This window comes from Xiphophorus couchianus, chromosome 16, assembly GCF_001444195.1.
Source record: "Xiphophorus couchianus chromosome 16, X_couchianus-1.0, whole genome shotgun sequence".
NCBI classification, from domain to species: Eukaryota; Metazoa; Chordata; class Actinopteri; order Cyprinodontiformes; family Poeciliidae; genus Xiphophorus; species Xiphophorus couchianus.
The window spans coordinates 7,356,020-7,371,203 of record NC_040243.1 but is presented as its reverse complement, the minus strand read 5'-3'; the positions used below and the strand labels follow the sequence as shown (position 1 = coordinate 7,371,203).

General features: G+C 38.4%; 1 protein-coding gene across 1 annotated transcript in view; it reads right to left on the bottom strand.

Annotated features, from left to right (window-relative positions):
- Window positions 1–15,184, bottom strand: part of plekhh3 (pleckstrin homology, MyTH4 and FERM domain containing H3) — a 37,599-nt gene that overhangs the window by 21,005 nt on the left and 1,410 nt on the right. Inside the window, exon 2 of the mRNA XM_028042789.1 lies at window positions 9,747–9,802. Within this exon, the coding sequence (XP_027898590.1) occupies window positions 9,747–9,802 (56 nt within the window). The remainder of the gene's footprint in view (window positions 1–9,746; window positions 9,803–15,184) is intronic.

Here is a 15,184-nt window from a genome sequence, read left to right as displayed (position 1 = left end):
ATATAAATAAATCAAATAACCCTCTTTCTATCCCCATCACATCTTATTCTGATATTAAAGTTTATTTCAGCCTCTGAAAAATACAAGTGTGAAAGATGCAAAGCAGAAGAAATCTGTAAGGGAGCAAATACTTTTCACAGCACTATACAGCATGTAATAAAAAACAGTCCTAAAGCTTAGAGCGAGTGTTTGAGCATAATTGATGCGGGGGCTTTGCATCTCCACAGCTGTCCAACAGCCCCACTACCTCAATCTAACCTCCAACATCTACTGCTACCACCCCCACATTCCCAGAAGCTCCAGCAGAGGCTGTGGTGATGAGGCCTTTAGCAGGCAACTTCCTGTGGAGTGCAGGAAACAATTTGATATGGGGATTAGGCAGCATGGAGAATAGAGTGAGCACACATCTACATTGCTCTCATCTCCTCCTGCTAACTCTTCCCTCCAGGTATAAATGAACTTAACAAGAAAATTGTTATTTTATTGCATCACCACAAGACCTGGTGGTCGAAACTCGAAATGTGTTAAAAATTATAGCTCTGTGGTTCGAGATCAGCACTCTTAGTGGTTGTACTTTGAGAGACGCCAACATGTTTGTTGTTATGCTACAGCAGAAAGCTGTGCAACAATGAAAATGACAGTTTAAGAAAGTGAAATGGAAAATGTTGGCATACAGGATCCCTGAGATTAAATCAGATGAGTAAATAAACTCCTGGCAGCTCCACCGGTTTTATAACACAGGTCAACCAAAATGAATCGCTTGTATTTGTTTAAACTCACAAAATAAAACAAGATCAGTGAAACAAATGCATCCTGAAGAAACTTGCAGGTGTGCTTAATTATATCTGGGAACCATGTAGTTCAGTTGGAACGAGATTTACTGGACATTCTGGAAACTTGAATGCTGTTTCATGTTTCTTGATTAAACAGTTTCAGGTCTATATTCCTCGAAAGATGGTGTGTGCATACATGGGAACCTGCTTGCATAGTTCCCAAGTAGGTGGGAACTATGTGGAATCACAGAAAGAAAATAAAACCTTTCCTACCATCTAGTTTGAAATATTTATAGTTTAGAGTATGTAAAAGATTTGACAAAAAAAGAGGTAAGAAACTATATTGTTGCCATTCACAATGCATGAGAAATGTAGGATTGTTTGATTTCCACTATGTGGTTAAGAACAAAATGGAAGCCACTACAAAACATAGAATCTCATACAATTTGCTTGCATCAGTGAGAGAGGAAAGCTACAGTATATAATAGTTTCTGATGTACAAGTATTGGTTTCTCTCTCTTTTCCACAAATGCAAAACAGAAAACAGTTGGCCATGATAAAGAGGCTTCCTATCCATCAAAAAAATAAGAAAATCAAAGCTTAGTGGAAGATTTAGAGAAGGGAATTTTAATTTTCTATGAACTGGGAGAATGACTGTTCTGTAGGTTTTGCGTGGATCTTTAAGAATACCCATGTGCACTAACAGTCAATGAGCCACATCAGAAATGGGGAGAAGCAAGCTAGTGTGTAATAAAGAGGCACATATGAGCATTTTCACTCTCAGTTTCACCTATAATAATGTTTAAGCCACTATTCTTATATGTAACAAAATGTGTACTGCATTACACAAGTGGTGGTCTACTGAAACTAGGTATATGGCTGTGATTGAGAACTCAAAGATATGAGAAAATAAAAACTAAAGTTCTTGACATACTTCACTGTGTCCATGGACATGAGCCACTAGGACCTTGCAGCTTAACATGTGTCCCTGTTACTATTCTTAGCTCAGCTGCATAATCACATTTCAATAGAGATGTACAGTTTTCACTACAAGGTCTAAAGGGGGCGAACATGTCCTAGTTTATACACCATATACTCGTAGGAGGAGAAGAAAAGAGAAAGAAGAAAGTTGCAGAATATCAATGTAATTTTTAAATCCTGCTCGTCTATGAGGGTAGAAAAAACAGCAGAGTTATCCTTGCTGTATTTCTTTAAAATATGGACACTAGAGCTACCCTAGAGGGGAGAAGGAAAAAAAAGTAAAAAAAACCAAAACGTTTTATAGCTGTTTTGCATGTTTGCTTATGATCAAACCATGTTTTTCTGCTATGGATTTGGCACCACCCTCTGACTTGAAGCATTATTGATTACGGTCCCAGTCGGCATGTCAACATGGTCATTTGGGTTGCATGCAGGCGTGTGCAGAGACTGGCAAGTTCAGATGATATGTGTTTGCAACAGAATTGTTATGATTCCGCTACAATGGAGGATTTGCAAGCAAGAACAGGGTTTTTAAAGTCATGCCAAATTCATGTGAATCATATTTAAATGTAGAATTTCAAAGGTCAAGGTCACAGACTGATAAACTAAAATTCTCCACAGGACTTTCTGCTAAAGATCAGAATTATTGACCATCAAACAACCACCATGTGTGATTGCTAGTATGATGCTCTCTTCCTGAAGTCCTGTGGTTTATGATAAGGCAGACATTTTTCTAATTTCTACTTTTATCTCACCAGTCTAGAAAATACTTTACTGAAAGTCTTGGAGATCATTAAAATGTCTTGGGGCAAATGTGGGAGAGCGATTTGTTCTTATTCAAAAAGTATTTTTTGCCCATTCATGGACTTTTCCCCCAGCCTCTTATTTATTGCTAAAATTATGAACACTGAGTAACTAAACTTTTTGGTCTAATTTTCTTTGGAATCTTTTGCATGACTCATCAATGTCCTTTTGGAGTAATTTTAGGAAGTACATAACACTTTCATGGTTTTACAATTGCAGTATAATACCCACCCGTGTTGCCCTGGAGACTCAAGACCTTGGAAGATACTTTCCAATCCTTTCCAGACTAACTGATGTCAGTGAATTTTGCTAGGTAATTTCTATAGATTAGGAAACTATGCATTGCTTTTTACGATCTTTTGGGCTACGTCATGTTGTCAGACAGGTTCTATTTAAAGGATTTCTTATTCTACAGACCTGGCAGTAATTAGGCCTGGGTGTGGACAGTTCAACTGAACTCAGCTTTCCAAAAAACAAAAAAATGGGTTAAATCAAAGTTATTTAGTGATTTAATGAGGAAAGTAATTATTTTTTACATAGAACCAGAATGGATAGCTTTTGCACTTCTTCTCCTTTGTACGCTATTTTGTATTTACTCAATACTTTATCACAGTGTCAATGTGTTGACAGTTCGGGTTAGGGGTGAGGGTTATAGCTAGGGTGGTACAGCAAACATCTTAGCACATGCTTGTACCTTTAAAGGTACCAAAAGCTGTACTTGGAATTAGATCTATTTCGCTAAAGATGAAAAGATTATAAAGCTGTAATTCGGATTATAAAGCAGATTTATCAGTAACAAGTTACAATAAAATAACTAGTAATAGTAACTATTTGCCTATCCTGTAAAGTAGAGGGGTTAATTTAAAAATGTCCAGTGACATACAGGAAAAGGGTTAAAACTTGAAACTTGCTGTAGCTTAGAATAAAATGAACATGTTAAATTAAATGTTTTACTTCAACACTTTGGCTGTCCAAATTCAAGAAGATAATAAAAGGCAAATAGGTTTTTAGAAAGTCAGAAATTCGGAACATGTAGAACCAATGTTTTATTGCATTTGGAAGTGAAATTAGAACAGGAAGTAAAAGATGTACTTTATAAATTGGGATTTTTTTTGTCTGTTGCTCATGTTGTATTAAATATCAGTGCTCACATTAGCAGCTAAGCTCATAAGGGAACAGGTTGTGACTGTCAAGCTGTCCTGAACAGAAGTCTCACAAATTCTCACTTCCCCCTCTGTGGTGATGAGGTTGACGACATGAAATTAGCAGCAATAGTTCCAGATTTTGGTGAGTAACTGGGTCATGAATTTTAGATGGTGACGACGCTTTTTAGCTGGGTTTTGCACAGTAACACTTCAAAACTTAGCATCTTAGATTGAATCAATCAGCTGGAAAAATCAAATACAAAAGGGCAAATTAACAGTCTATAGTTGGTTTAAAGAAGAAAAACAACTAATTTTTGCTACTGTAGCTGTATAATTTGAAAAAAGATAAACTGCGTTCTGTATTTCACAAACTCTCCCTGGTGCTGACTATGCAAGTGCATAGCTGATCAATGCACTTGCCCAAAAGGTCATGGATTGGATCAAATCAACCACACACAGGCTTTAACCACATATTCCAAATAGGTCATCACACTTAATGACTAGATTAGCAGCAGACTTTTCAGAGCCAGCACACTTTGCAATGGTAACATCAGCAGTAGTGACACACTTTAAACTTAGCAATATGCATAAGCCAATGCGTTTGTGACCCTCAATCTGGCGGTAGCTTCAGAAGTGATGGGTAATTGATTTCAGTCCAGGGTTTAATCATGAAGCAGTGACATTAATTAAAGTTAGAAAAGTGCCGTCCTTGCTCTCGGGCCACAGTGACCGCAGTTGAAACATGTCCCAGCATGCAGAGCAGAGCCTTTTAAATGCAACAGCATGCGGAGCTGCAAAAATTTATGATGCTCAGATAAACTAAAGGAATGTCTGTAAACCACATACATATATTTACATCTAGATCGTTGAAAAAGTATTTATACCCCATTGAGCTTCCCCACATTTCCTCATGTTGATACCACAGACAGCAATGTATTTAATTGGGCTTTTATATAAAGTTAAAAAAGGCACAAATCTTCTATAAGTCTTTTGGGGTATGTCTCATATATTTGAAAATGTAAGTTTTTGACTATGTTTAAAAAAAATTTCAAGCTCTTGAACTATAGTCTGGTTGCATGTGGAGAATACTTGAAAGACAGTTTCAAGCTCTTACCAATCATTGTCATTTGACTGCACCATTTTTACACATGGACATGCTTTGATATAATTTTACATTTCATTTAGGATTGTAGGTCTGATTAGTTTTGGGTTGTTGTCCTGTTGGACAGTGAACCTTCGCCTCAAACTCTAGTTATTTGCAGCTTCCAACAAGTTTTATTCCAAGATTGCCTTGCGTTTAGTTCCATCTTCCCTCCCATGTCACTTCCCTGTCCCTGCTGAAGAAGAGTGACCAGCAACATCATGCTGATCATGTGCTTCACATGACTTACTCTATTAGCATCATACACAACATATGTTGCAAGTAGGCCAAATGTTTTGTTTTGGTCTTATCTAACCAAAGCAGCTTCTTCCACATGATATTTGGGGCCCATACTAATCATGTTCTGTCAACAAATTCTCTTATCTGAGCTGTGGATCTCTGCAGCTTCTCCAAAGTTGACATCGGCCCCTTGGCATCCTTTCCGATTCATGTTCTCTATACCAAGCCTATAAGCTTAAGTGGATGGCCATACCTGGGAAAGCCTGCAGCTGGGTCATGCTCTGTTTTTTGATGACTGATGGAACAGTGTTCCTACAGATGCCAAAGGACTGCTATATTGTTTTCTAACAGGTCTTTGCTCAAAACTTCAAATCATCCCTGATCTGTTTGCTGTATCCCTTGGTCCTTATGATGCTGTTTGTTCACTAATGTTCTCCAGCAAACCTTAAGGGCTTCACAGAAGATATTTAATGTCAATTTATACTGACATTGCAAACTGATGCACATGTACCCATTATGTGATTTCTGAAGGCACTTTCTTGAACTGAATTTTACTTAAGGGTATCATAATCAAAGAGACTGAAAATTAGTATGTATGCTATTCTTGAGATTTTTATTTCTGAAAAAATATCTGAAAACCATTGATCCTTTTTCTTCCACTTTACATTTATGCTCTACTTTGGGCTGGCCTCTCATATAAAATCCTAATAAATTGTAATCATGTGGAGTAATCAGGAAGATTTGCTGTATTAGAAAAAGCACCATCAAGGGTAAATGACTAACTCCAGACAAATGTATCTTAATACAGTGTGTTTTGCATTAAAATCATTATTATCTTGGAAGAGCTACATCTCTTTTCCTATCCATTCCCTTTCTTTTCCCTCAGCAGGGCAGAGGCTAGCCAAATAAGCCTCTGCTTGAAACTGGGCTGGTGGGAAAATGGGAATGTGGTGATTAAGAGTGGGCCTATACGACCTCCCAGCTAAAAATACACTGTTTACTTAAGACCACTGCCAAGAAATTCTGGACTCTGCAGAGAAGGGAGAGGGGTAGAGAGAAAAAAAGTCATGTTTTGAGACCAGAGGCAGAGGGGTGTGTGACAGGAAGTCTGAATTTGTGAGTCCAGAAGTGTGTGCTGTCAGCAATAAATTTTACTGTAGAGAAGGGAAATAAAAACCTCCACACTGTAAGTTGTACATTAAAAAACACTCAAGAAATCCACCTATATAATTTCTATGCAAACAATTGTTTTATGCAAAGACTATGAGGCATCCAATTAAAACCATCTACCAAACCATAGCACACCGAATATGAAAATCAAGAAGAAAGACAGTCTTCAGATTTTTCATCAGGGTACAGTTAGTACTCTGCCTTGGCCAAGCCATGAGAAGGAACTTGAGATTACGGTACAGGCAAAGTGGTAGAAGTTAGAATAAATGGTGAAAATGGTTGTGATGGTGAAAGACAAATCTGAGTGTGAGCAAAGTCTAAAAACAGAGTGTGTACTAGCTACCAGAAGAAACAAGACAATCACCCAAAACTTTAAAATGGCTCTCTGTGAGCAAACCATATTAGTTTGTTTTCCATTTCAGAACAAAACACAAAGAAGATGGAAATAATCAGAATTTCCATGATCATATTCTGCTCATAGTGTTTTGTTTCCATTCATATATAAAAAAGTCAACTGGTTTCCTTAGACAATTTTTGCTAACAGGAATCTACCGACAGTCTGTACTGAATCACTATAATTAGTTGAAACAGACTGAACAAGACTGTGTTGGTTTGGATGTAGTTGGACTAGTTGTGCCTGGAATAATCAGGAATATAATGTTTTGGCAGCTTTGAGCTGGATTGAAGTCGACTGGTCGGAAAGTGAATTAAGTTGGGCAGGTTTGGACTAGGCTAATTTGGGATTGGATTTAGCTGTTCTTATCCTTACCTGGATTGGACTGAACTGAAGTTCCATAGATTGGAATGAATTGGAATTAGGATTGGATAGAACCAAATTGGACTTAACTGTGATGGTTTGGACTGGATTAAAAAATGTAGGCCTGGACTACATTGAAATAAAATGCATTGAACTTAATTAAATTAAACAGACCTGCACTGAAATAGTCAGAGAGTTGAATGAATTGAAATGGACAAGACTCGTTTGAACTGGTTTAACATGGATTTCTATTACATCCTATTAATTTAGACTAAATTATGTTACATATAACAAAACATGACTTTAATTTGTGCCTTGAAGTGACCTTTGTAGGGGATTGGCACTATACAGAAGGGCTGATTTGAAAATAAATTAAACCTTTTTGGATTAGGGCAAATATTGTCACAGTCAACATGTTAGAAGTTGCTATATACCTTTTTGATTTATAATTACCCGTATTTTATTCTACAACAAAGAACATCAGTTTGTAGGTAGAATCGAGTTATTTTCAATATGATATCCCCACCTTTTACGTGTCACCCATGATTAGTTTTATAAAAGTAAAACTATACCTAACCTGCCTCGCCTGTCAAACAGGACTTAAATAAATGAATGTGGCACCACTTGTTTCATTACAAAGTTCAGACTTATTATGGCTTTACTTGTCATTTCCTTCATACAGTTGAACGTCTGGGTGTGTCCTTCTTTTGGTCAGGTAATGACCAAGTGATACGTTCCCTAACCTCTCCTCTCCACTAGGTGTGATGATTACAACCAGGCTTTTAACACACTCCCTTCAAAACCAGTTAATTATGCTGTCACCCAAGGCCACTGCCACTACACTCTAGAAATGACATGTACACGTCCAAGCCACGCCTCCATGGGGAGTGCTAATGGGACAGGACTGAGTCACATCATCTTCACTTTTTTCTTTTCACATGTTTTTTCTCTTCAAGCCTCGAGACACAGCATGTCCTGTCTGACTGCAGCTAATGTTTCTACCAAGCCACTTCCTGAGGCGGCTCGATTTTTGTTGGGAGTTGTTGCAGACCTCCGCTTGTTCATTTGTGGCGTGTGATAGTTTTACACGTCAGGCTCAATGACTCATTGCCTGTAAGTCAGCAGATGTACAGTAGAGACTAAATGTGGAAGATGGAGGAGAGATGAGGGCATGATGCCAGAGATACAGAAGAGCAAAAGTCAAGTACATCACTGTCTGAGATCACAGACAAAAAATATGTCCCTCAATCATCCATGAATTGCTCTTTTTCACTGTTGTGTGTTGTCAAAGAATTTGTATCAAGCTTTGTCTTGATACGATGACAAAATTCAATGCATTTTGCTAGTATTTTGGATCTCGACTTTGACTGGCCGATTCTAACATTTGAATATGCTTTCGTATTCCCTGAACCATCTGTTTTGGCCCTGCTGGCAGGTGAACCTCAGCATCAAGCCTTTCACAGCTTAACTGAAGAAAAGCTTCCCCACAGCATGATGCCATCATCACCACGTTGATGTCTGGTGTTACTTTTGCTCTTTTTCACACTGGTCAGAAAGTCTGGTATCTCATCTCACCAGAGCATCCTGGTCCATATGTTTGCCCAGTCCTCCACATATGATAAAATGGACTCCTTACGGCTTTCTTCAACCATTGCTTTCTATTTGTTGAATATAATAATACTTTTCTTTTTAATAGGTCTTCCTCCCTCGGTTGTATTGTGCATTTGTTTCATGCACTTCACATTAGAATCCGATATGTAAGAAAGGTCACGAGGAATAAACTATTTTTTAAGGCACAATGTTATTTGTTAGATGCATGCAGAGGTCATGTTAACCAAATATTTTCCATCTTTAATCAGTTCACTTGGAGACATATTCCCTGATTTTAAAACTTTGGCTGAGGTGTAGCTTGTAATTCAGTCTCCAGTGTGGCAGCAGAGTGCAGATTCAAACTTCAAAACAACATCAAAACCTTCCATGAGAAATCATCAATCCAAGGCAAAAGTTCAAGACCTCATGACAACAGCCTCTGCAGCAAGACCCCCTTGATTACACACAAGCAGGCGTACAATTCAGCTCCATGCAGACCACGTTGAAATTTTGAGACTGCGTTCAGGCCACAGCAGGCAAAGCTTTCATATTTTAAGTGCAATCGTTTAATTCCATTGTTTATGTGTAATTATTTGAGCCACAGTCAGTAATTTTTGTCACTATGGAGAAAGCTTTACATGTATTCATCTACATGATGTGTGACAGCACAATGTAGACTTTCTGTTCAGCTTATTTGGGTAAAATATTAATTAAAATGAATGGAGATAAAATATTATTGAATGTTATAACTTTAAAAATTGACAAGTTAAAAATCTGAATTGTTTTGACCCCCATAAAGTCAAAATATCAGATAAAGTCTAGCACAACCTCTGGATGCATTTACATTTTGGGCCAAGGTTTTTTTCAATTCTTAAGGTGATTGACTTTATGGATATGGAAGTCTGAAAAAAAATCTAAACCACTATTATGTAGATTCAAATTGACAGACAACTGACAAATGTATCTAAATTATAAATATACCTCATGAAATGCTATTGAGGAAGTGAAAAATGAAGTACTGACAAATGGGCCAAGCTCTGGATAAATGTAGAAATCCCCGAACAGTCGAGGGGAAGTATACAAGTAAAAAGCGGAAACCATTACTTCTGAAAATTTTTTGGAAGGAATTGTTTCCCTTTTCTTACCCGTTTGTTCCATTGGTTGCACAAGTAGGCTGAGAAACTGTCACCTCATTTGGAGTCTGTAAACAGAAGACAGAGAAAAAAAAAACATGTAAATAGATTATGCAAAAGAAGTCATAGTCTGTACTTGGAACTATTCACATGTTGGAGTGATCCCTAAGTGGTTTGCCTTCAGAGTCCATGCTACAGCAGCTCATGCAGTTGTTCCTGGCAATCTAAGCACATTGCTACACTGTTCCTGTAATGCTTGGCTTACACTTGGAAGTGGTATGCTTGTGAAGAGAAATATGGCATGCAAAACAGGCTTATTTAGTGTAAGAGCTAAGAACAGAGCGGTCTTTTGTGCTACGATTGCATGCTCCCCAATCTTCACACCCCAGAATGCTTTAAGTCAGACTTGCCATTTCTCTCAGAACATTTAGCTAAAAATAACCTCTTTCAAAAGAACATAAACAGATTCCTTAATGTTTTTAAGAAGGAGACCCCTGCATTGGCACTATATTAACAGCACTTATTAAACTTACTGGTACTTTAACAAGTGAAATCAAACCCCCAGCATGCATCATAGACCAAATATTAGAAAGGAGACCATTTATTCTAAACTCCATAAACTCATTCTGAGAAGTCAGTGCTAAGTGAACTCTAAAATAGGCAGGTCATCTGTCTAAACAGCATTATACTGCCAGACAATAAATAAATAAATAAATATATATATATATATATATATTGTTATTATTGTTTGAACAATGAGCATCTTTATTCCCAATGTCCTTCACTCAGCAGAAGATAGGAGAGGGTGTTTCCATTCACAGTGATTCAGTTCCTGGAGTTTCAACCTGACCTTGGAAAACCCCATCAGACATCAGAGCCTGCCAGTGTAGTTTGGACCGATTCCCCGGTGTGCAAGGCAATGCTGTGTGTCCCCGTGGCCTGACTTGTTGTCTCTGCAAACCACAGCCTTGAGCCTGCTCCTGCGGCTGCCACAGCACAACCCAGGCCTACCTGAAACATTATCCAGGTCAGCTCTGGGCCCCTCACAGTTCACACACCACACTTTACTACTGGGCAAACTGTCCTAAGTTTAGCTATTTCACCACAAAAATCTTCTACTGCTTCTTTTTGGGTCCTTCAAAAATAACAATGTAAACATATATTGCACTTTTAGAGGCTGGTATTGAATCTTTATGTACTTTTAAAGACTAATGGTTTCTGGGGCAAATGAGGAAATGATTAGGAAATAGATAATGACATTTCACTAATGTTTAACTAAAAGGTGGTACTGCAAATGGCAAACCAGACAAGCAAGGTCAACTGAACACCGTTAGTAAGTGACTTATGAATGGAAGATAGACTGTAATCCTCTGCCCCTGCTTGTTGCCATACAGTGAAATGATTTAGTCAAGCCCACAGTCACAGAGAACAGAACTCGATAGAGCGACCAAAAACAACAAATCAAAATGAATAACATCAGGGACAGGCAAGCTGTAATTTCAGTATATAAACGGAGTAGATCATCAATAATATAGTGACTAAAGACAGTAATTTTTTGAGTCAGCCCTCACAAAACATGACAATTCACAGAAAAAAACCTGTCCAATAGACTTAATGTGGTGTGGGATGAGGAACAAAGATAGCGTGCGATGTAGAGCCTTTGCAAAAAATTATAAAAAAGAAGCAAAAAAAAATCTCCCTTTTGGATGGGCAGAGGATGAATCACCCCAGACTACAGCAGAGCGTAAAGGAAAAGAGGGAAAGATGCCCTGATGTGTTCATTTTGTGGCTTACTTCCGCTCTTGCTTTCCACAGTCTACTCTTTTGCTCTCTTTCTCTTTCCCTTCAGTTCTCCTGGGAGGCTGAGTAACCAGTAGGAAATGCTTGGGCTCTGCTAGTGTCGGCCTGAAGACCAGATGTGTGGCCTAGAGGTGGTGAGGCAGAGACGCAACGGAAACCAAATATAAACCAGCCTACCATGACACCTCTGAAGGCAGAGGGCAGTTTTGATGGTTAACGGGATCCACTCTCCCTCCAAAGCTGGACTGTACCAAAAACAAGATGTGTGGCGGTGTTCCAATCCGCACTCACAACTGCCAAGGCCAACACACTGAGCGGTAGTAGTTTACTGGTGAACGTGACTAAACATTACATAGAACTGAGCAAAGGAGTTTCAAACATGGAAAGAAAAGTGAGTGAGAGATGTCGTGTCCAAAACCAAGTGCCAAGCTGCCCAAACAGTGGAAGCATTCAGCTCAGTGGGACTGTTTAGGCAGCTGCTGAGGAGCTGCTTCTTTGAATGAGAACTGTAAACATCAAGAGGAAAAGGTTATGACATTGCCTTCTACTTTTAAGGAACAACATGAATCAACTTTGACTCATTGTTCCATCCCCAGAAAGGGAAGAAAACTAGCATATATGGCCTTGGTACTTTAAATGCCACTGATCATGACATCCCCCTGGCAGCGTGTTGGCAAACAAAGCCACTTGGGGTGAGGATATTGAAAGTCTAGAGGGGAGAAACTCCACCAGTTCTGTGGGTCAGTGTGGTCAATCCTGGGGAAAGGCCTACAAAACTGACTATTTTGGTGTTGTGAAGGCAGAGGAACAACACACACACCCACACAACAAATGCCACGGCAAGGATACCAACTTGCTGCCTGAAAATGTAGCTCTATTACCCTCATCAAACTACTGTTCATCTTCCTTTCATTTCAATGGCATAGGAAGACATCACGCAACAGAAAAATACATAGACAATCTGATCACCAGAGTCACCACATTACCACAGATGTTTTGGAAATGTCAGAAAATGCCACCCTATTAGTGGCAAACAACTCATGTATAGTCCCCATGACCTCCACTGCTCCAGAACTGCCGAAGCTGCAACACAAATATTCCCGGAAATTACCAATAACATTCCATTATTTCTTTCTACTCTGTTCAGATGATTAACTCACCTCAGGATGCTTTCGACTGAAAGTGAAAGACAAAACTTCACCTACTTCGCCCACATGTATGTTTGCAGAACTTAATGTTTTGACAAGACACATGGGAAGGCAAGACATTTACATTACAGCAACATTAACTTTGTGTGACAAGCTTTCACTCTGTCCATACCACTAAAAGAAAATGAAGAACAATTCATGACATGCAAGTCTATTGCCTTAGGGAGGCTATCTAATTATTGGGAAAGAATTGGATCTTGACAAAGTATTACAATATGTAGAGGTACACAAAGCAAGGGAAAACAGGATTTTCCTAAATTTCTGAAATCACCAAAAGCATCCAAAATTTAAAAATTAGTAACTTCCATAGCAATTTGATTTATTTATCATAAGGTTTGCAGCTCAAACAAGTACTTCACTGCTTTTGATTACCAGACAAAACAGCTTCAGTTCTTATGCTAAAGTGGTTCTTTCCATTAAGAAGTAATTGGATTAATAGAATACACCACACGACAGAAGACGAAGAGATCCATCATGAAGATAAGTATTTTATCTCTCATGGTAAGCCAATTTATATTCATGAATCTTTTCAACCATAAATCAATGTGGGGGGTCTGATCGAGTAGGTAACACAGGACAATCAAAAGACAAAGAAAAGAGTCATAAATTTGAGATGAGTGCCTATAAAAGAGTATTACCACAGTCAGCAACCTTGGACCTTGTCCAGCTGTGAGCAGGACAGAGTCTTTCACATACCACTAGAAAAAAAAACTAAATTGAACCTAAATTTGTCCTTTAATTGGTATCAACTGAGCGCAATTACAATAAATTTGCCTACAGGAGCTTCTAGCATTGTATATGAGTGACATGCTTGTTTCGCCACCATTTCTTAAATAATTTCCTCATAAGACTGAAATCAATAGTTCGAACATATTTTGATAGTGCTGAATGTTACGTAATCATTAGATTATCTCCTGAAAGCTGAAAGTCAAATGATTGTTTTTAGGTTTCATTTTGAAAAACAAAAAACTGGGTTGTGACTTGTACACCAAATCAAGTCAAGCATCACTCTGTTTAAGTTCAGAAATCTGTCTAAGCGCAGTCATTTAGTAGCCACTGTTCTCAACCAACCCGTCTACAATCCAACAAACATTAAACCGATGCTTTTGTGAGGAGCTGAGGTTGCATTTTAATGAGATCTGGGAAAATTACAGTCAAAATGAGGACGTCTTCTCCACTTAGACATCCTGAAAGGATCTTGTATTGATTCCAGATATGAGGCACAGTTTAGATTCCTCCAATCAACAATAGCCAGCCAGATGGCAGGCTAAAAGGACAATGAGGTGGGCTATACACCAACACCTCGCCAATCAACAGATGTTGCTCTTATCTAAGAGTTGCTGGTGCAGTCAAGACTTCTGTTGAGCCAATAACTGTGTAAACTTATCTTCCTCAAACGTTTTCATGCAAATAGCTATAGTGCTGTGCTGGTGGTTGCAAGCACACAAAGAGGCCAATAAACAGAAACGTAGGATTTGCTTATTGAGGCGTCATCACAGCACTAAATACTTACAGTCTGCTCATAAAATAACTGACTCTATATTTACATACCTGATTTGCTTTGCGGTGACACAGAGAAGTAGTAGGAAACATATATTGAGAGGGTGAGAAAAAAATAAGTACCAAAGCACAAAATCCCAACAAATATTTGATGGTGGATTTGTCTAAAGCACTGTACATAAACAGATACATACAGAAAGAGGCAACCTCACTGCAAGGCAACAATGGCCCTCACAAGTGAACGGACAATGCTGAACTATCTGTGCCTGATCAGATGACTAGCATTACAGAGAAGAGACAAGGCCGTAGTCTTACTTGCAACTGAGCGGATGGAGGCCAAGCACACAAGCTCAGTTCAACTCTCTGAGTTTTATAGCTTGCATCAGAGCATGTGCGAGTTTGATTGCTCAGTGTTGCACAAGCTTTGGAGACCGTGCAAATCTGAACGTCAAACTGAGCAGCAACAGTTTTTTTTTTTAACTCTAGCAAAACATGAAGAGGACATAGGGAGAGCTGACTAGTATGACAAGTTTAAGAGCTAGCATGCAGTTAAACTTCTATATTCACATATTAGAGTGAAACATTAGTAGTAGTGATGTTGAATGTTTGGAACAAAAAAAGGCATGCTCTGTTTTCGGTACAGCACTTGTCAAACATGTGGTTTGAGTAAATTTCTAAAGATATCTTAAACTTGATTAAAAAAATTATGCTGCACAAAATATATAATTGCAATCTGCTGATATGTCACATAGGACTATTTTAATGCATGTTTGAAAGGTGAATATATTTCAATATATTATATGCTCCACTAACCAAGAATATTACGGGCTATCTGAATGCACTTTTATTGTCTTATATGAACACATGTGATGTTAAATCTTTATGTTCAAGATACTAAATCTCAACCCCCACTGGTTGTGTCATTGTGATAAGAAATGTGCC